The sequence below is a fragment of the Thunnus albacares genome, chromosome 2, assembly GCF_914725855.1.
Source record: "Thunnus albacares chromosome 2, fThuAlb1.1, whole genome shotgun sequence".
Classification (NCBI taxonomy): Eukaryota; Metazoa; Chordata; class Actinopteri; order Scombriformes; family Scombridae; genus Thunnus; species Thunnus albacares.
Genome location: NC_058107.1, coordinates 23,869,828 through 23,890,400, shown reverse-complemented (window position 1 = coordinate 23,890,400; position 20,573 = coordinate 23,869,828). Strand labels below are relative to the sequence as shown.

At 37.3% G+C, this 20,573-nt stretch overlaps 2 protein-coding genes across 4 annotated transcripts; one reads left to right on the top strand and one right to left on the bottom strand.

Annotated features, from left to right (window-relative positions):
* The first annotated feature begins 1,478 nt into the window (after positions 1 to 1,478).
* Positions 1,479 to 14,707, top strand: mier3b (mesoderm induction early response 1, family member 3 b). Of its 3 annotated transcripts, none has more exons than XM_044373997.1 (13): positions 1,479 to 1,553; positions 2,392 to 2,416; positions 2,753 to 2,898; positions 3,419 to 3,541; positions 3,651 to 3,774; positions 8,503 to 8,576; positions 8,684 to 8,756; positions 8,888 to 9,036; positions 9,277 to 9,358; positions 10,716 to 10,810; positions 10,902 to 11,029; positions 11,173 to 11,327; positions 11,522 to 14,707. In XM_044373997.1, the coding sequence occupies exons 1-13, from the start codon at positions 1,545 to 1,547 to the stop codon at positions 11,995 to 11,997; spliced, it is 1,659 nt and encodes a 552-aa protein (XP_044229932.1). In that variant the 5' UTR covers positions 1,479 to 1,544; the 3' UTR covers positions 11,998 to 14,707. The 3 variants fall into 3 exon arrangements, with proteins under 3 accessions (XP_044229932.1, XP_044229950.1, XP_044229941.1); XM_044374015.1 differs by lacking the exon at positions 1,479 to 1,553 and adding an exon at positions 1,591 to 1,609; XM_044374006.1 differs by lacking the exon at positions 1,479 to 1,553 and adding an exon at positions 2,163 to 2,208.
* LOC122997813 (zinc phosphodiesterase ELAC protein 1-like) lies at positions 14,556 to 20,161 on the bottom strand. Its single transcript, XM_044374065.1, has 5 exons — positions 19,890 to 20,161; positions 17,421 to 17,627; positions 17,165 to 17,223; positions 16,528 to 16,738; positions 14,556 to 15,952 (listed from the first exon to the last, which is right to left on the bottom strand). The coding sequence occupies exons 1-5, from the start codon at positions 20,044 to 20,046 to the stop codon at positions 15,480 to 15,482; spliced, it is 1,107 nt and encodes a 368-aa protein (XP_044230000.1). The 5' UTR covers positions 20,047 to 20,161; the 3' UTR covers positions 14,556 to 15,479.
* Between the last annotated feature and the right edge of the window lie 412 nt (positions 20,162 to 20,573).

Here is a 20,573-nt window from a genome sequence, read left to right as displayed (position 1 = left end):
CAGTCATCCAAAACAGGAATGGTGGAAGGAGAAGGGAGTAAGGATCTCAGTGGTGTGAGTAGTGTGGCTGGGCATTCTTTATTACATAAAGGGTACTTTTGCCCCCTGCTGGCCTGTATACTAAAACAATCCCACAACTGTGAATTTAAAAAAAATCATACTTTCTGAACAAGATTACTGTACATATTTGTTTTAGTATTTAGTGAAAGTGAACATTTTGCTTAAATTCTCATTATTTATTTTTATAGTATTTTCAACCTTTGCCTTAAAGGGATAGTTTTTATTTTTTAGATGAAGTACTTTGAGTAACTCACTGTTATTGGTGGACAGTAATTAGCTGAAGCCATGGACCCCATGGATGGAGATTTTTTTTTTTTTCTCAAACATTAAGCGAGTTAGTCAACACAACAGTCTTTGAAAGTTGTAACCAACCACAGCACAATGCAACATACAGTATCTCCCATGCTTAATTCCCCTTGCAGACCTCTCTATATTCCAAAGCTAGTACACAACCTAATATGTTCATCAAATATTTGAATAACCAATACTGTTTTCGTCATTTGACCAACCAATTCACACATAGCTCAAACGTGTGTTTATATTTAAATAGGATAGACAATTTAATGTGACAAGAATTTGAGACTCAGGCCATGGGTGTTCAAGAAAGACACCAAGATATACTGTGTTTAAAATTTCATTGGAGCACTTTTAAGATCTAACACTTTGATTTGTGTCAGATCTGAATACTTTACACTTGGTAGAAATATGTGTATTTTGATAAATTAGTGAGTAGTTTATTTATAAAGTACCATATTCTGGAAGTCACAAATGGCAAGTCAATATATAAAACATACATGCACACAGTCAAAACATCAATGAAAAAATATGAGAAAGATGGTTCTTGGTGGACAGTGACATCTTCACTGTGTAGATGAACTGTCATTAGCACTCTTGCTGAAAATGAAACATGAGACGTACAGTTTTTTTTTATTTTTATTTTTTATGTTTTAAACAAATTACTGTAGGAAAATATGAAAATTGACAGCCAAATAAATTGATTATGAAAAAAAGCCTTTGGAACTGTACAACTGAAAACAGATCTCCCTAGTTCCATTTGAAGGCATTTTTCCACCACCGTGAGAAGCTCTAACAGCAATATAAATAATAGAAACATTAATGTTCGTAACACCGAGCTTTAAATGCCGTAAAGGTATCTACTGTACTGAGGACAACAGGAAATCAGCTGAGATGTTCCGAGAACATTCTAGGAATGTTCTGGCGAAATGTCATTGTGTGAAGTGTCAACAAGGTCTCCGTGATGTTGGTGGTACATGTTGAATATTTATTCGTGATTATGATCTCTATATGGTTGTTTCTTTTATGTTCATACCGTAGATTTACCGTTTATAAATGGTTACCGTTAGTCCGATCAGTGGTTGGTTTGAATGGCGTCACGACTAGAACGGTCACCTGGATCTCTGATTGGCTCAGAGCGCTGATCCGGGTACTGCGCTAGAACGAGCCCATTAGCTAAAGGTACCAATATGGCGGAGGTAAGAGGGAAAACAGGGGAGAAGCAATCGATCTTAAATCGATATTTTTAAATGTTGTATGTTGTATTTTTTATTTTTATGTTATCGATTGGGGAGATCGTGGTTTTTTCCTTCTATATAGCGTGTTTCGTGCAATAATTGTCATTTTTATTCCTCTAAAATATCCTTGAATGTCTGGACCGATCCTTCACTACAAGGCCGCTGCGCCTTCGCTCTCTCAGCTGCTTTGGTGTAGCGGCTGTGTAAATTGATACGTAAATTTAACGTTAGCTTGCTGGTTAAAGGAAATAACAGATTAAACAGTGTTTGTAGTGAATGAAAAAAAAAATTCTCCCCTTAGGCTCAATTCGCGACGCCTGTGTTGTAACTGTTAAATATCTCCCAGCTGTAACGATTGTAATACCGCGCAAACGAAATTAGTGTTTACATTTTTCGATGGATAACGTTAACATCAGGCTTTGGGGTTAGCTTACTGGCTAGCTAACTGTTACAGAAGCCGACACTGCTTAAAATGTACTCTCTCCCTCAGTTTTCCTTAGTTTTCACTTCGATGTTTTCCTGCGATAGGACCAGGTTTTAAAACTACAGTTCGCTCACATCCCCAGTGTGTAGCTTTCTTTTGCGGTTAATGTATTAGCCACCTACTGTATTTAAGGTAACATTAGCGGTACATGTAATTTTCCTGCCAATGTATTTTCGCTGGTCATAACACAGATCATTAATGACATTTTTTTCCTAACTCTGCTCAACTATACTTACCGCTAAAGTGTCGTAGTAATATCTGAGAACACTATTCAAGTATTGGAATAATGTATGCTCTGTTTTTAATATTTTACAGGCTTCCCTAGGGAGTTCAAGTCCAGGTAAGAAATCTTAAATTGAGAAATTATAAATTTATGTAGGATACACAATTAATTACACGTTTATACTGTACTTAATAAACTTCATGTGTTTTTAATTAAATATTTTTACATGACACAACCATTAGGATAAAGTCACATACATTGCGTACTGTGTAATTATGTTAGAAGAAACTGCTTTGAAATTACTGAAATATAATGCTCCTTTAACTGAAACTTATCAGTATTAATATGAATGTATCTTTTGAAATTGGAATCATTCATGTAAGTTGGAAAAAAAGCTTATTTGTTTGGTAAGATTAAGACATTTATGGTTCTTTTTTTTTTTCTCTCACTCAGTTGGCTCTTTATCATCAGAGGACCATGACTTTGACCCAACTGCAGAAATGTTAGTTCATGAGTATGATGATGAGAGGACCCTGGAGGAGGAAGAGTCTCTGGATGGAGGCAGGAATTTCAGCTCTGAGATTGCAGATCTGGAGAAGGTAAATTAATAAGTGCAGAAAATGTCCTAAAACAGTACTTACACAAGTTGTTATGGTTTCAAGTAGTCAAATGTGAACTTGTGTATGTTAAAATGTGATTTTATTCTCAATGTTAAATCAAAGTCTGCTGTCTTAGTAATGCAGTTGAGCAAAAAATATTGGAGCTGTGTTGCCAGTAAAACAAAAGCGTAATATTGTAACACATTGACATTTGTTGACATGCCCTTTATGATAACATTGCTGCACAGGTTACAATTAATGAAAGTCGACGAGGTACAACTGCACGTACATTTTGTTGACGTCATTCAGAAGTTGTCTCTTGATGTCAGTGGAGCAGAGTGTATTACCAAGCTCACAAATTGGCTCCAAACTATGTGACTTTTTTCATTTTGAAAAAGATTTGGATGTTAGGCTAAAAAATAAAATAACAAGAGAAACCTCATGATGTCACAGCCACCCTGTACAGCTAAATTGAATAGGTATGGTTTTTCATTGCTCTTTTCCTCTTTTTTTATATCAGGAAGGTAATATGCCTTTGGAAGAACTGTTGGCCATCTATCGCTATGAGGGCTCAGCAGGTTCCAGTATAGACAGCTCCTCTGGAGACCTGACAGATGAGCTGCCTGACATGACTTTGGACAAGGTAAATGTCTGCTGTTATGTGGTGATGTTACATTGGTAATAAAAAGATTTGGGAAAAATTAATAATTAAAAGAATTAATTCATTGGTCACCCTTATTCATTCTTTCCAGGAGGAAATAGCTAAAGACCTGTTGTCTGGGGACTACGAGGAGGAGACCCAGTCTTCAGCTGATGATCTCACCCCTTCAGTCACATCCCATGAGGCCACCGATTTCTTCCCAAGAACACTTCGATGTAAGTGACAGGTTACACATTCAAAAAAAAATACTTCTACTCTGTAGCTTTGTGGGATTAAGGCTTGTCATGTATTGCAATAGTAAAAAAAATAAAGTACCACATTTTAGACATTATTACAAAATATAAAATCGTCTAGTCAGACAGCTTTTTTTAAATGTTCTTTTTATTGGTTTTCAAAAAATAATAACAACAACTCAGTACCATACGCAGAGTATTTGCATTTGATCCAGGAAACTACACACAGTATTCTCGAGTCACCAGGGCACAGAAATACTAATACAAGTGGTGTTGTACATGAACAAAACAATCCCTCAGCTCAGTCAATTATCTTCATGCCAAACTGCACTTAATTCCTAGAAGATTCAGTGGTTTCTCTTATTTTCTCACAAAAAGATGAGTTCTCCCACCAATACAGTATCTCCTCTAAAGTGACAGCGTCAGATATCAGAGATTTCCACAATTGAACAGAAGGAGAATCATCTCTAAACCACTTAGTCATAATAGCCTTTCTAGCCAACATGAAGAGAAATTGAACTGTTTCTTTGTGTACCTTCAATTAAATGTTCTTCCTAGTAGGTAACAGTGTGCTGGGGGCAGTTGTTGCCCTATCACCATACATATTTCTTTACATATTGCCTTCTAGAATAATTCAATTCTTTTGCACTCGCAAAGACAATTTAGTCTGGTTCCAGTAATTATTTTTGCATTTGGGACAATTTGGGGAGGCTCCTGTTGTATATTTATTATAAATATATGGAGATATGTTGACATTTTGTAAAGTATTATATTGCATCTCCCTATATCTATTGCATATTAATATTCTGGAAGGCAATATCAGAATTTCTTCCCATGAGTTTCTTTATCTATTCCCACTTTAAGCAGTGTACGCCAAGATGTTTTTAATAGTTCAAGTTTCTCCGAGTTCAATTTTTTTAACTCGGAATAAAATTTTAATAAAAAACGTTCATGCTTTTGATGGTCCAGAAAAAAAACATCCTAATAAGTAAGAAATTGAGAGTATTCGTTTTCTTGTACACATAGTGTCTGACTTGTAAATATTTGAAAAAAATCCTTGGTAGGTATATTGTACTGAGTTCTTAACGATTCAAATGTTCTAAAGTTCCCATTACCATAGAGATCATACATCATTTTTATATCTGCTTCTTGCCATGTCTTGAAATTTTGTCCTGCACCCACTACTTCAACTCAACTTCAAGTTTATTTAAAGTGCACATCAGCCAGAGAGTCACTGTACACTGTACACTGTACTGTTCAACAAAAACAACAACAGAAAAAAGAAGCACACAACATTACATGTAAAGGTCCACACACATATACACACTCACACATATATACAGGTAGCAATGTTAATTTAACTATTCCACTGATAAATCTGGGTTATCCACCAATGTTTTAAGGGCATTTAGTAGATGGGTTTTCTTAAAAAATTTCCTTAAACTACTCTATGTCTATTATGTTAGTTATTAATAGATTGACCTTAGCGATAATTGGCAATTTGCTCACTTGCTTGTCTTACAAATTAACATGGGAAAAGGGTTTACCGAGCATTGCCTCTATTTCAAACTAAAGCAATCCAGTTTTTTCAACCACCCGCAAAGAAATAATTCTGGCATGTATTGACAATACATAATTTTCCATCTTTGGTAAACCCCACCCACCTTGTTCTTTTGGGAGCTGTAAAATCTCCAATTTAATTTGGGGTTTCCTGCCTTCCCAAATAAAGTCTGACATTGCTTTATTAATGTCTCCAATATCAGTTGGTTTTAAAATCACAAAAAGCATAGATATAGCATAAATTATGTTAGAAAATAATTTAATTAATAAGATGAATTCTACCAAGAAAAGATGTAGGAGGAAACCTCCATCTTATCATATTTTCTTTAAGATGTCTTATCAAAGGCCATATTATTTCCAGCATAGAGCTGATTAAATATTGGCATGACTTTTATTCTCAGATAATTGAACCCTGCAGGAGCCCATTGACACGGCTCAACAAAATCAGGTTCAACATGTCCACAGCTCACAAAGGGCATAATTTCTGATTTTTTTTAAATTAACGTTGTACCCACATATCAGCCCAAATTCTTGAACATATTCTATCTGAGCTGGTACTGAATTCATTGGGTCTGTTAAAGTCAAGCTACAGTTCAATCCCCAGACCGGCAGGATAAATCTGGGTGGGCAAAGTGAAAAAGCAGTGCTTGCCCTTCCCTCATTATCACCATTGAGGTGCTGTTGAGCAAGGCCCTTAACTCCAACCGCTCCAGTGGAGCTGCTCAGTGGCGTGGGCAGCTTCCAGTTGTGAATATGTGTAACTGTGTGAATGTGATCAGGACATTCTTGCAAAAAAAAAAGAGGCTGCCTCTCAGTGAAACTTCCCAGAATGAATAAAGGTATAATACAATTTTATGTTTTATCCCTAATATTGCTCCTTTAATATTTTGCTAACGGCTTTGTAGCCAGGGCAAACAGGAGCGGGGACAGTAGACTTCTTGGGCTGTACCTCTTGTTAGTTTAAAGGGTGCTGACACAAGACCATTTGTAGGCATCTTATTCAAAAGTTTAACCCAACCTTAAAAATTTGATCGAAAGCCAAATCTCTTCAGTATTTCAAATAGATATTCCCGTTCAGTTCGATCAAGCACTTTTTCATCGTCCATAGATACAATGGCTCCAGGAGTTTGACAGTGATTGAGATAATAAAAAATGTTAAATAAACGTCTTGTACTGATAGGACATTCAACCCTTTATAAATCCAGTCTGATCTGCATCCATAATCTAAGTCATCACATGTTCTAACCTATGAGCCAATACCTTAGATAATATTTTTGTATCCACTCCAAGCAGACTGATTGGCCCATGTGCAGAACATAATTCTGAGGTTTTATTTTTCTTCAGCATTAGCATTATCTTAGCCATATGCATTTATTCTGGGAGAACATAGAACCTTTTAAATCTATCATTAATCTGACCGTTATTCATTTGGCATTAATTATTCTCATCCTGTACGACTAAAATAAAAGATTTTACAGGGGCATTCCTTGCCAAGTGTGCCAACAGGTGATTAGGTTTGTTGCCAAATTCAAACAGTCTTTATTTAGCAGATACAGTGTCCCTTTCTGCTTTTACCTTTAGTTCAGTTAAAACATCATCTAATTTTGTTATGTAATAGTTTTTTTTCTAATGGGTTTTATTTTCTTTCAATTTGTTCAGCTACACGCTTTTTTTTTTCTTTTGACTAGTATATGAAATAATCATGCCTGCAGTATAAGCTTTATATGCATCCGGCACAATATCTGGGGCAACCTCATCTTTGTCATTATATTTTAAACATAGGTCTGTTTATTCTCCCAAGAATTTAATAAAGTTGTTATCTAAGAGTAATAGTGTATTCATCTTCCAAGAGAATGAGCGTTCAATAGGTCTAAGAGGTTGCACTAACATAGTAACGGGGGCATGGTCTGAAAGAGCAAATATGGCCTATATCTGAATGCTCGGTTAAATGGGTTGAACATCTTGATACAAATATATAGTTGATACGTGACACTGATGAATTAGACTGAGAATGAAATATGTAGCTTTTTGACGTAGATTAAATGCCTCCAAACATCCAGAAGATCAAATTCCTTAGTAATGTTTGCGACTGCCCTTACATTTTTGGATTTGGATAGGACATAAACTACAATTAAAATCGCTCACTATTATCATATAGGAGCTGTCCATTTCAGCAAGTTGACTAAAAGTATAGCAAAAAATTCCTCATCTTGGACATTAGGAACATAAACATTTCCTAACAAAATATTTTCACCATATAAAACCCCTTTAACAAAAACAACTCTTCCTTCAGTATCTTTGTATGAGGCTGTAGCAGCAAATGGCAGATTTATGTATTAATATAATCACACCCTTCTTGTTTGCTGAAAAAGATGAAATGTAAAACTGACCAACCCACGCGTTAATATACTTCTTGTGTTCCTCATCATTTTGTCATTTCGTGTTTCCTGTAAAATTATTGGAGCCACGGATGTTCCATGTACAAACTTTGATACTCATTCACAACTAATTAAGATACGTACTGTATATTGTATGCTGCATTATAATAATTACTTTCATTTGATCTGGACCAATCTATGACTTTGAACCTTTAGACAAGTTTTTTAAAGTATATGTTAACCACACTTTACACTTAGAACTATCTCAGCAATATTAAACTTTTTTTTAAGCAATATTATTATATTTAAAGACATTTTAGATTTACAGACTGCTACATAAGTGTTAATGTGCTGAAGAACATGGCCGTTTTGTCCGACCAGCAATCCAAAAACCAAAGATAATTTGCAATGATGTAAAACTGAGAACCAGCAAATCTTCACATTTGATAAGATGGTGCCACAGAATATTTGCCATTTGTGCTTGACAAAGGAGTTATACAATTCGTTGATAATCAAAATTGTTGGTGATTAAGTTTCAGCACTGTCCACAGTGACAGTGTATCTTACTTTGAGCATTTCATGAGATTTAGGTAAAGTCTTGCATCCAGTATGACGATAGGAGCAGAGGCATAGCAAGATCACCTATTACAGCACCTAATTTGACACCAAGTTTGGCAGTTAAAACATCAAGCCTTAGCACTGAAGCTGAGATGTGCCAATGGAAGCAAACTGATGTTAAAGGTATTTATCTGTTGTTTTTTTATTTTGTCAGCCAACACTATCTCTGACGGTGATAAAGAGTCAGAGTGTGATGACGATGGCCCGAGCCCAGAGGACTCCAGAAAGGTAAATGACACATTTCATTTTGGAACACGTCAAGATATGGACTCAATACTAGTTTGCTCTTGGATTTAAATATGTTGTGTTTTTGTGTGACTTTTTTGTCATCATAGGAAATAATGGTGGGAACACAGTACCAAGCAGATGTTCCTTCTTGCCTCTGTCACTACAAAGATGGGGAGAAAGGTGACTGTTGTTTCTTTTTTGCACATGCGCAGATATGTTCTTTAATGTGATTGTTTACAACGTTACAGTCCATACAATTAAAGACAAGATCACAAGGTGACTGATCTCACTGTGATGTGCTTTCCATACAGTGTATGAAGATGAAGATGAGTTATTATGGAGCCCAGGTACATTACCAGAAAACAAGGTCAGGAGTTTTCTGTCTGAAGTGTTGTCACGGACAACAGATGAAAAGACAGGATGTGACAAACCAGGGATGCACGTCCGAGACAATGAGCAGGTCAGTTATTTATTCAGGCACGTCTTTATTCATCAGTTCTTTCATGTTGTAACACAGTGATGAGCATGTTATTGGCAATGTATGCGAGCATATGCAATCTGCTTAATATGCCACTGAATTTCACATTCATACATCCTATTGCAGCTGTGCTTTGAAGATTAAGATTATTTGTCTCTGTGGTACAAATAATTTATTTCGGCTAATACTCCAGTCTTGACCAATTCCTTCTTCTCCACATAGGCTTTGCATGAGCTTGTCAAATGCAACTACAACACCCGTGAAGCACTAGAGAGATACTGCAGCCGCATAAAATCCTCAAAAGGTAAGCAAAGGAAACAACTTATGAATGCCTGCAGTGGGAAACGCATCATTCCTGACATGAGGCAAATGTCATTGGTACTTTGGATAGCAGTGAATACACTGTGGGCATTCTGTCAAACTTAACTTGTAGTTTTGACAGAGAAAATGACAGCATTACAGCATAAATCACCAAACAAGATTCTCTGGTGGTATATCTGGTGGTAGATTTGTCATCCCAACCAGATTATCCAAAAATAATTATAAAAAACTTCTACCCAGGCATAACAATCTGCTTAGTTAGCAGTTAGTTTGACAGTAAACAGAGTAGGTACATCAAGGTAGATGTAGGGCAAAGTTTATGGGGGTTTTCTTTCTATTGGATCATGAATTTGAAAATTTGTATTATAATGTATATTTTTGATTTTAAAAGCATCTTATTGAAGAACATCTTAAGGAGAACAGAGGGGACAGGGACGATGCTCATTAATCAACAGGAGGGAAAACAAGTAAATGTAAATGAGCCAGTTGTTGGCCTAGAAGACCAATTTTCCTGGCCAGATGTTGAAGAGGCAACCTAAAAAGAGAATAAAATGCCATACACTCTAAAATACATTTGGAAAGAAATATTTAAGTTCAGAACAAAAGTTAAATGTGACGTTCATGTGACATCAATCCCATTTTGTACTGTAGTGTAACGTGGAATCCACTCTATTTCTAAATTGGACCACATAAATATGCCTCCCTAAGTCTGATGCATAATTTGTCCTTTCTAATGTGATGGCAGACTAAACTGTAATATCAGCACTGTAGAGTTTTTACATCAAAATTTAATACCCCCCCCCCCCCTTCCCATTTAAAGCTTGAATCATCCCCCTTTTAACAATCCTACAGTAATTTGTGAAAGAGTCTGAGCACATTCTCTCACATCACTCATTCTTTGTTTCATTTTGATGTGAGAAGAGCTTCCTTCCCTCTGGCTCACCATTGACAGAAAACTGTATTCTGCTCAGCATTTTACTTTTTACTGCCATACTATTAGTGAATCTCTAGTTCTTGATGTAGCGTGAAAGGGAAGCACAAACTCGCTGGTTAGTATGCAGTGAGCTGCAATGATGCTCATAGTGAATTTTATGTCACATGGCAATTAAAAATCATTCTGTACAGGAACAAACAGTAAAGACAAAGCCATATGTTGTGTATATCCGTAGCTGTGTGCTTTGTACAGTCAACGTGCCTACAGAAAAGATCTTGGATCCATTTGTTGTCTTCATGTGTTCCAGTCCTGTGTTCTCAGTTTACTATATGAAGTTACCCTTTTTTAACATCTGGATCACTTGATTTCGCACCAATACTATATTTCTAAATTGGTTTCATTTCAGAAAAATCGCCCCAGTGGTCCGAAGAGGAATGCAAGAACTTTGAACACGCACTACAGATGTATGACAAGAACTTTCACCTCATACAGAAACACAAGGTGAGTCTTACTTCATGATATGAGAACATACTGTACACATAGAAAGCTCTGAAAGTTTCTCACCCCTTTTTGAATAATTCCTTTTCCTCAGGTCACAACGCGAACTGTAGCAGAATGTGTGGCTTTTTACTACATGTGGAAAAAGTCGGAGCGCTTTGACTTCTTCGTGCAGCAGAATCGGTTCGGGAAGAAAAAGTACAGCAGCTATCCTGGTGTAACGTAAGTGGCAGAAGATGCAGTGAATCTGTTTGCATTCCTGTGCTTTTGTTTTAAGACAATGAACTCTGGTTAAAATGGTGAAAGTGCACATAATTTGGAAAAACAAACCCCTTTTACAATGAAACATGTTTCATTGTATGCAGTGACCTGATGGACAGGCTGGTGGATGAAGCAGAGGGACTGGCAGTGGACAGTTCTTCCTCTGTGTGCTCAGGAGCAGGTGGAGGAGGACGGCTGGAGACCACCACAGACCAACAGCTCAGCCTGCTTAACTCCATCACTGCCAGCGATCTCACAGGTCAGTAATGGGAATTAATTCTGCAGTCATGGAAAAGGAATACTAAGTAACATCATGGAAATCGATTATTTTATTTGTTTTTCCTCATTTTTTTAATGTCACGCTGTTTTTTTCCCCTCAGTCATCATGTGTTCCTGAGTCTCATTTTGCTTGAAGTTATCAAATGTTAACTCAGTGTCCTGTCTCCATTTCAGCTTTGAGTAACAGCGTAGCTACGGTGTGCAGCCCTGCAGAGGTCAGTTGCCTGGACTCCTACAGCTTTCCTCCCCTGGAAAGCCTCCATCGCGGGTCCTTGAATCACGAGGAATCCCTCGGGTTCCCTTCCAACGGTGCGGACCCTGACTGCCTAAACATGCTCGACGCAGGCTTCTACCACTCGGACCTGGGCCAGCTAGGAGGAGTCTGTGTCAACAAGGACTGTGAGCGGCCTTCAAAGAGACTCAAGATGGCGCTGCCTGACTCTTTTATCAACGACGTCTCCGTAGGTAACCTCGGAGTGGACTTTGAAGCGCGGCGGAAAACGACGCACCACCACCGAATCACCGGCGCCAAAATGGCAGTGTCTGTCACAGACTTTGGGAGCTTGGCTGGCAGCGGTGAGCCCAACGGCTTTCTGGGAGGACATGCGCGGCACCACACACAGCACACTGCAGCACTTCAGTCAGAGTGATCTTCCTCATCTTCTTCTTCTTCCCTTTTGAAACCCCTTTTCCTGCTTGTACATAAGACTGACCTCACTGGAGAATCCAATTTGTTTAAATTCTATTATATATATATATATATCTATCTATATATATATATATATATATATGTATATGAATATACTTTTTTGTTTTCATTTTTTGTGTAATATGACATCAGTGATGTCTATCATATAAAACTAAAATCTTGATTTCTCTCAAGAGTTTATATAGCCATTTATTTTATTTTTGTTTTGCGGTCTTGAGATGTGTAACGTCCATGTACAGTGGGGCCCAGAGGCTGCAGTAGGAGAGTTGTGTATCTTCCTCCCTCACATCTACACATAACATCGTCATAGCTACAGTATGTTATCCTGCCATTCTTTTCAGCTGCCAAAATCATCTTACAGTAGTTTTCCTCCTCTAGCGTGTAGTTGCTTTGTTGTTTGAAGTGGTACTTTTTTTTTTTTTTTTTTTTTTTTTTAAATTTAGTGTTTGGTTTACAGGTACTTTTTAGTAACCAGGCTGGTGAAAATGGTTTCTATGTGTCCCCAATTAAACCTGGTTACATATTGTATGAAGAGCAACACTAGCATGAAGATGAGCTTGGAGACCAGGAAGTGTCGCAGGAGGCCATCAGCTGCTTTGGCCTTCCAGTTTGGTTTTGCTTTTTTTTTTTTTTTCTCTCCTGTGGAAGCTTGTCAGTAGTTTGTCTGCTTGTTTACTTTTAAAGTGCTAAAAGTGGCCAAACTGGAACATGTGAATGTTTATAACAGTTCATTTTTATCCCATGTAGTCAAATTCAAATTATAGTCCCAGATTTTATACTTATTCTTTTTTTTTTTCTCTCACATTTTTTTTAAAGAGGTAATCAAGAATACCTGAGTAACATAATCAGAGCATTTTATAGTTGGATATCAAGTTATTGATATCCTACTTCTTGTAAGGAGGATATCAGACTAGCAAACCATGTCACAGCAATATTGCAATGTAAAATATATAAGTTGGGTTAATAGCCATTGAAACACAGACATCAGGCACAGTGAAGTATTGCATATTTTTACCTTTTTGAGATTTTGTTCAATCCTTTGATGGTTTCTCTCTTGCTACTCTTAGGAAAGATTAGTTGAAAATGTCAAGTTTATTGTCGTGAAAAATTTTGTTTAAAAATGTTTCTAAACCACATAGCCCCATTTTCAGACCACTTAGCAAGCTTGCGTAAACCTGCTAGCAGTATTATGTTTATTTAAAAGCCACTCTGATATTGTATCCAACGTCTGCCTAACCTAGTCTGACTAGAGGATGACTTGTTTAATCTGGTCGACAATTTCTTGGAGTCTAGTAGCAGAAATGGAACCGTTTCTCTTGACTGAAGTCCATATTTGTGAATTGTAAAATGTTTAGCGGGTCATCGTCAGTTGATTGGATGCAGTAGTAGTGTTTACTTAATTTATCTATGCATTGTGATATGAATACGTAGTTTGTTTCAGGGTTACATTGTTTGTCATGTCCATAGTTCTCACCATTGTGTGTGTGCGTGTGTGTGTACAGACAGGATTCATGCCGATAAACCATAATTAAGTTTGATCAAGTAATTCAGTTTCCAAGCCCAGCGTCAGAGAAGATGATTCACTTCTGCGTTTCATGTAAATAATTAGCAAATAGCCTTTAAAAAGTCTATTAACTGACCTCTTACACTTGTGAATCTGTGTTGATACAAAGGTTTTAATTTTTTTTCTCCCCCCCTTGTCAAATGGCAATAATTTGTAGATATGTACAGATATTTTGGGTTTTGCATTTTACTGGTTGACTTGGTATTTGAATTTTTTTATTCTTTTTTTTTTTTTCTTTGGAAAGACATGATACCCAGACACGGGGACACAGCTGAAACCACGCATGCCAGCTGTGTCTGTTTCAAGTGTACCACTGAAAACGGCTTTACCTGGAGACGTATTGATATTAATCAATGTTGCAAATTTTTTGCATTCGAAACTTGCAGCCATTTGTAAAAGACGCTCATCTTTCTTTCTTCAAAAAAAAAAAAATCTTTTTACATGTCGTCGTCTATATTTGTCTTGATGGTAAAGGGATGGCTGCTGCTCTAAGTATGTGGAGAGCTAGTTTCTCTTTTAATGCAATGTGCATAATGCAGTAGGTCCTCCAAGCTCTTCTAGCTTTAGCAGTGCAGTGATATTTATTTCACCTGTGGTTTGTACAAAGACTCAGAAAAACTGTCAGAATGTAAAGGCCATTAAGTAGTAGAAGTAGGTTTTTCACCACCCTGTGAACTCTCGAAAATGTGATATTTTATTGATATCTCTGGTATGAGACTTGTGTGTGCAAGCAAGCACTAAACAAATTTATTTTATATTTTGTATTGTGTTTTGAAGTTTAAAAAGGAGAAGAAAAAAAGTATAGCAGTTGTGGTTTTGAAAAAGATAACGAGTTCTTTGATGAAAACAAAAACACCTTTGTGAATAAAAAAACCTACAAAACTTAAAAATGTATATCCAGAAATATAGACAATCAAAAACTTCACTATGAGAAATGTTCAAGAAGCTATCTTTATTGTTTATAAGAATTGTACATAAACATTGAGTTGTTTTTTTTTTCCTTTTGTTAAACATTATTTTGTATTTTCTGTTGTACTTTAATACCTTGTGTACAGATCCAGAAATAAAGCTCTGGAAAAGGTTCGGAGATGATCGCATGTTCTTTACTCGTCATCACACAGCAAAAATCTTCTTTAAAATCTTCTAATTCATTCATATTCATTTTTGTTTGTAGTATTTAGTAAATGATTGACATAAAGTGGAAGAAACCACCATTAAGACTGAAATTTCTTTTGCATTAATAAGACTAAAAATTTGGTCCAAATTCTGTTTTGGGGCCTCATTTGGAGAATCACCAATTACTAAATTGTGGGATGATTATTCAAGCCTGCTTGACTGTTCATTCTAGACCACTGAAAACAGCATTTGACTAAATAATCTCGGCTCAAAGCGCACTTGCTTTTTCTGGAGCTTTTGACCGTTTTCTCAGTCACCATGGAACTGTAGATGTTCAAACTTTCCATTTTTTTCTGAGCACTTTTAGGAGTTCTCATCCATGTTAGCTTAAAAGTTGAGCTTGACGGTACATCTGCTGATGAAGACAGTATGATGTGATCAAAAGCTCCAGAAAAGTGAATCCTCATCTTAATCTTTTGACAATACACTTGTAATGTTCGACTAATTCAGTGACAACAGACGTTCAACTGGATAAAGTGCATCTTAAAAAAAGGGAGAAAAGCTAATATTAGCAGTATACGTACTTTCCAAATCACAAGATGGTAAAACAGGTACGTTTGTAATGGCTAACAAGTTAACAACTGCCAAAAGTAGTTTACAATTTAACTGTCCAACAAACAGCTGTTGTGTTTTAATCAGATCAATTACCAGCAATATAAAAACTAGGCTAAATCAGTTGTTCATTACCTCGGTCTTCTGAGAGGAATAGGTAGAGTCAGAAAGTCCTCAGCCAGAATCACTTCTACATCACTGTCCTGTAGAGCTTCTTCAGCCTGTCTCTTGAGCTCTGAGATATCGTCCTCGTCTCCTTCCTTCTGCAGGGAGCAGGGTTTGTAGCTCTGACTGAAATGGTACAGCACCAGCCTCCGTGCACAGCAGGCCCGAGCCACCGCCGCTGCCATCTCAGGTGTGCTGTGTCCGTGGTCCACTGCTTTTTCTCTGTGCTCGTTCCCCAGGGTGGCCTCGTGAACCAGAATGTCCGCCCCGTTGCAAAACCTCGGCGGTCCCTCCCCGAGCACTGAGCTGCAGTCCCCTAAAATGCAGTCCCCTGGAATGGCTTCTTCCAGCACATCGCAAGACGACACCACATGTCCGTTCTCCAAAGTCACCGACTCCCCCGCTTTCAGTCGTCCGTAGAGCGGACCTGGTTTCACACCTGAGGAATAAAAGAAATAAGATGAATCAGAGTAATCCACAGGTTGGAGGACACCTTTTTCCTGCCACAGTACTGGGTGACCTCTGTCTAAATCAGACTCATAGATTTGGGCATGTTAGTAGCGCATTCTGGCCAACAAATACACGTCCTACAAATAATTTCCCAATAAAATCAGAATAGAAGAGCAAGTAAGTAAATGCAAAATTTTCCATGCAATAATACTTGGTACTACTATACAATAAATACCAAAACTATTCAAAATGTTGTGTCTTTCCCTACTTTTACCCACAGGAAAACTGTGTTTTTAATAGTAAAACTTTCAGCCTATAATTTTATCAATAATTTTTGACCTGCTTCTCACATTATAAACTGCATTTTCTTAACAGAACATTTTATGCCTATATTCACATGTCCAATAATATCACTGGACATGAGACACTTAAAGAACCACCTACAATATGCAACTGGTATTAACAGGTATACTTTTTTGGTCTCTCTTCACATTTGTATATTAACAACAACAACTGTCCATATAAAGAAACAAGAGATATAAAAGAGGCATGAAGCACATTTACCGAGTTCTTTCAGTAGTTCAGTCTTAAGTCTTCCAGGTCGATCATGCTCCTGAATGCAAAAACCAAAAGAGGGGATGCGGTGGAACAACCTGAAGGCCTTAACCACAAACTTCTTGTCTTCAAAGAGGGTGTAACAGTCACTGGAGACATCCAGGGAGATTGTCCTTCCTGGCCGCTCCTGTGGGTGCAGAGGACCACACTCTGCTGTCATCTGAAGAAAGAGAGAGAGAGAGAGAGAGAGAGAGAGAGAGAGAGAGAAAACATGTTTCACTAAAAACAACAAACAACAGCTGACATTTTGGACATAGAAACAAACAAACACAAAACAACATGGAAAAATTGATGTAAATAAAATACAGCTTTAACATTTTCTGCACAGAAGGGAAAGTCTGTGATATGCCACCAGTGACAAGATATGCAAATATTTTATGAAAGGTTGTAAGTGTGAAATCTGCCATATAGACCATAGAGAATGAGCTTTTTCATATCGTAGATCCAAAAAAGTGGAAACCGGATACAGATTTGATATTTGAAAACAGCCTATTGCATAACAAATAAATACTGTAGTGTTTAGCACTGTACTGATAGGTAAGGTGTGATTATTCTTTACATAGAAATAACCAAAACCATCACACACCTCCACACTGAGCTGCCCCTCTTCTGGACTCTGGTCAGATGTGGGCTCCAGCTCGTGTACTACAGCAACATACACAGTGTGGATGAGATCAGTGAAGAGTAGATTAGAATGAAGTACAATAACAGTGACACAATATAACTAGAGTTTGTTGAATTTACACAAATCTATATCTGGGTGAACTGTAATATTCACACAGTCACCGTCTGAACAACTGATTACCTTTGTGGGAGGTTTCAGACACACAGTAGCAACCTACCAGCATAAGGGAAGAGCAGCTGTGACCCCGTGAGGCCCAGAGTCACCCTGAGAAAGTGCCTGAGGCCCCGAGGCCCATAGATGTCCACACAGTTCAGGTTCTGCTGGGGGTCGGGGTTGGAGTTGAGGCTCACAGTACAGAGGAGACCAGGCAGACCAAAAAGGTGATCTCCATGCAAATGGGAGATAAAAACCTTGGTGATTCGACCTGAGTGGAAAACATGACACGTTAGTAATGGAATAGCCACTCTAAATGTTTTATAGTTTGTTTCATACACTGTGAGACTGTGATACAGCTAGAATACGACATGCTGGTCAGAGACTTTATTCACATGATATTAGCTGCTATTTCAGGCTATTTCATTAGCAGGTAAGAGGTGAAAAGGACTAGGGCTGAAACTATCCATTATTTTCCATTATTGATTAATCTGTTGATTATTTTGCTGGATTAATTGATTAGTTGTTTAGTCCATAAAATTTCAGAAAATGGTGAAAAATGTCGATCACTGTTTGCCAAAGCCCAAGGTGACGTCCTCAAATGTCTTGCTTTGTCCACAACCCAAAGATGTTCAATTTATTATCATAGAGCACTAAAGAAACCAGAAAATATTCACATTTGAGAAGCTGGATCAGAGAATTTGGAGATTTTCTTCTTAAAAATGACTCAAAACAATTAGCCTAATCAATTATCAGAATAGTTGGCGAGTTGGCAACTAATTGATAGTCATTGCAGCTACAATGAGGACCTAACATTATTGTGGTTTTGTGTCTTTTAACATATTTTAAGTGCCTTCTAAAATGATCAAATCTACTTTCAATTTTTGATGAACTTTTTGTACTTTTGGACAGACAAGAATAACTTAACTGGGTAGTCGTAAGAGGTTTTTCAGACCGGATGGAAAAAGTAAGTGTCTGACTGCACCAATAAGTAAAAGTTTATTCAAGATTTGTTTTAAGGAACTTTAAAATGCTGTCAAGTCAGCCTCCACTTCAACAAACAAGGTCAAACTAGCCCCCACATTGTTTTGTGGTACGTGTATATACTAAGCATTATGGTAAGGGCGTGCCAGTCAGTCAATAATGAATGAATATATAAATAAATAAAAATTTCATTTTCATTTCATTTCAATTGTGTAAATAATTAGTCAAACTTAATGACAAAGAATTAATTTCCACAGATCAATCTCACTTCAGAATGATGGCAGACCACCTCAGAGAGTCACTCAGACAATATCAGGACAGTCTGATGTTGAATCTCAGGATTAAAGCCCTCTGAAATGTCATATATGAGCTGTGCGTCCTCTGAATTCAGATTAGAATTAAAAGGAAACTTCCTGTTTCCACAGACTTTATTTGCATGTGGAAACAGACTCATTCACGTTATATTAGCATGACAGGATACATTTTCCTGTTATATATCCTGCTCAAATAGATTCCAGAGCTGTTACACTAGTATCCCAGACAAAGTTATGACTGTAACTACTTTGACAGATTTAAAGAAGGGACATAATTTGACATACTTTGTGTGTATTGGGCTTATCTGTATGTAGGCTTCATATCTACATATTAAGGTCAACCAGAGCCATCAATTTATATTCCAAATAACTGAAACAATGAGCTGTCTTAGGCTGGATCTCCTGATAATGACACAACCAGCAAACATAATGTCCTTGCCTGCATTTGTAATATTAACAAAAAATTCCAGAGGTGTCTTAGATCAAGGACCTTATAAATTGTCAAAACCATGCTCACCCTCTCTCTTTCTTCGACATCCTTTCAAGTCTGTCTTCAGTATTGTTGTATCAGGTTACAACAGGTTGGTAACGGGTGCAAGTCTAGGATTTGACTTTTGGGGGGCTCAGCCCCCACTGAGAATGTGAGAATGTTTAATTCTAATCTGAATTCAGAGGACACACAGTTCATATATGACATTTCAGAGTACTTTAATCTTGAGATTCAACATCAGACTGTCCTGATATTGTCTGAGTGACTCTCGTGGTCAGCTGTCATCGGATTGGTCTGTGGAAACAGGAAGTTTCTCAATGACAGTGTGAGGTGGTGTACTGTCATTTTGAATTCATATTGATCCTTGGAAATTCATTCTTTATTATCAAGTTTGACTTAACTTAATTATTCACACAATTAAAATGACAAAGCCTCAATTTTTCTCTAAAATAGTTTGCAATTCATTTTATTTATTACTTAATATTTATTCGTTTTTTATCATTCAGTTATTTATGTATTTTTACTATTATTTATTTTTGTATTTATTAATTGATCATTGACATACTCTTACCGTAATGCCTGTTATATACACGTACGGCAAAACAACGTGGGGGCTAGTTCGACTATGTTTTTCGAAGTGGAGGCTGGCTCGATTGCAGTAACTTTAAGGACATGGTTTTAGTTTCTTATACACTAGTTGAATGTCTTCACCAGGATTTACGAGGAGCACCAATGAGTGGCTCACCGGCTCTGAGCTGGCTCCTCATCAGCTGGGTCTGGGTTCCCTCTCCGCAGTTAAACAGCCAGCACTCCCCCTCTGTCCGCAGCGCCAGAGCCGAGGCGCCGCGGTGAGGAGACGGGTAGGCCGAGCCGGTCCCGAGGAAAGTCATGTCCATGGTCATTTTCACAAAAGTTACAAGAAAACTGCACAAGACCCAGCTCACACTAAAGCAACATGCTCTGCTGCCCGTAAACAGTCACACGAAGATGACGAAAGAAAAGCGACGGTGCGGCGTTCAGGTTAGGTCGGATTTCTTTTTTTCCTCTTAGGACTTGTTTAACTTTAATTTATTGTTTCATTTAAAAACCTGCTTTGATTTGATTTAAAAATCCGTTTAAAATTTCTCTGCTTATCTTTACATCTCATTTATAACTGGGATACCAATTTAGTAAACAGGAGCACAAAAAAACTCCCTATAACTTAACAGACACATTTCCTGTCTTTATACTGTTTAATTACATTTATGAGTTTAAATATGTGTCATATAAGATTTGTACTGGATTACATCAATTAACAAATAACAGTGATTATTCAACAGCAGAGAAAAAAAACTCTGAATGCTTTCTTCTGTCTCATAAAACAATAAAATCAGCAGACAAAGGTGCATGTGTAAACGTTTTTATTCTGCACTTTAATCAGCACGAAAGT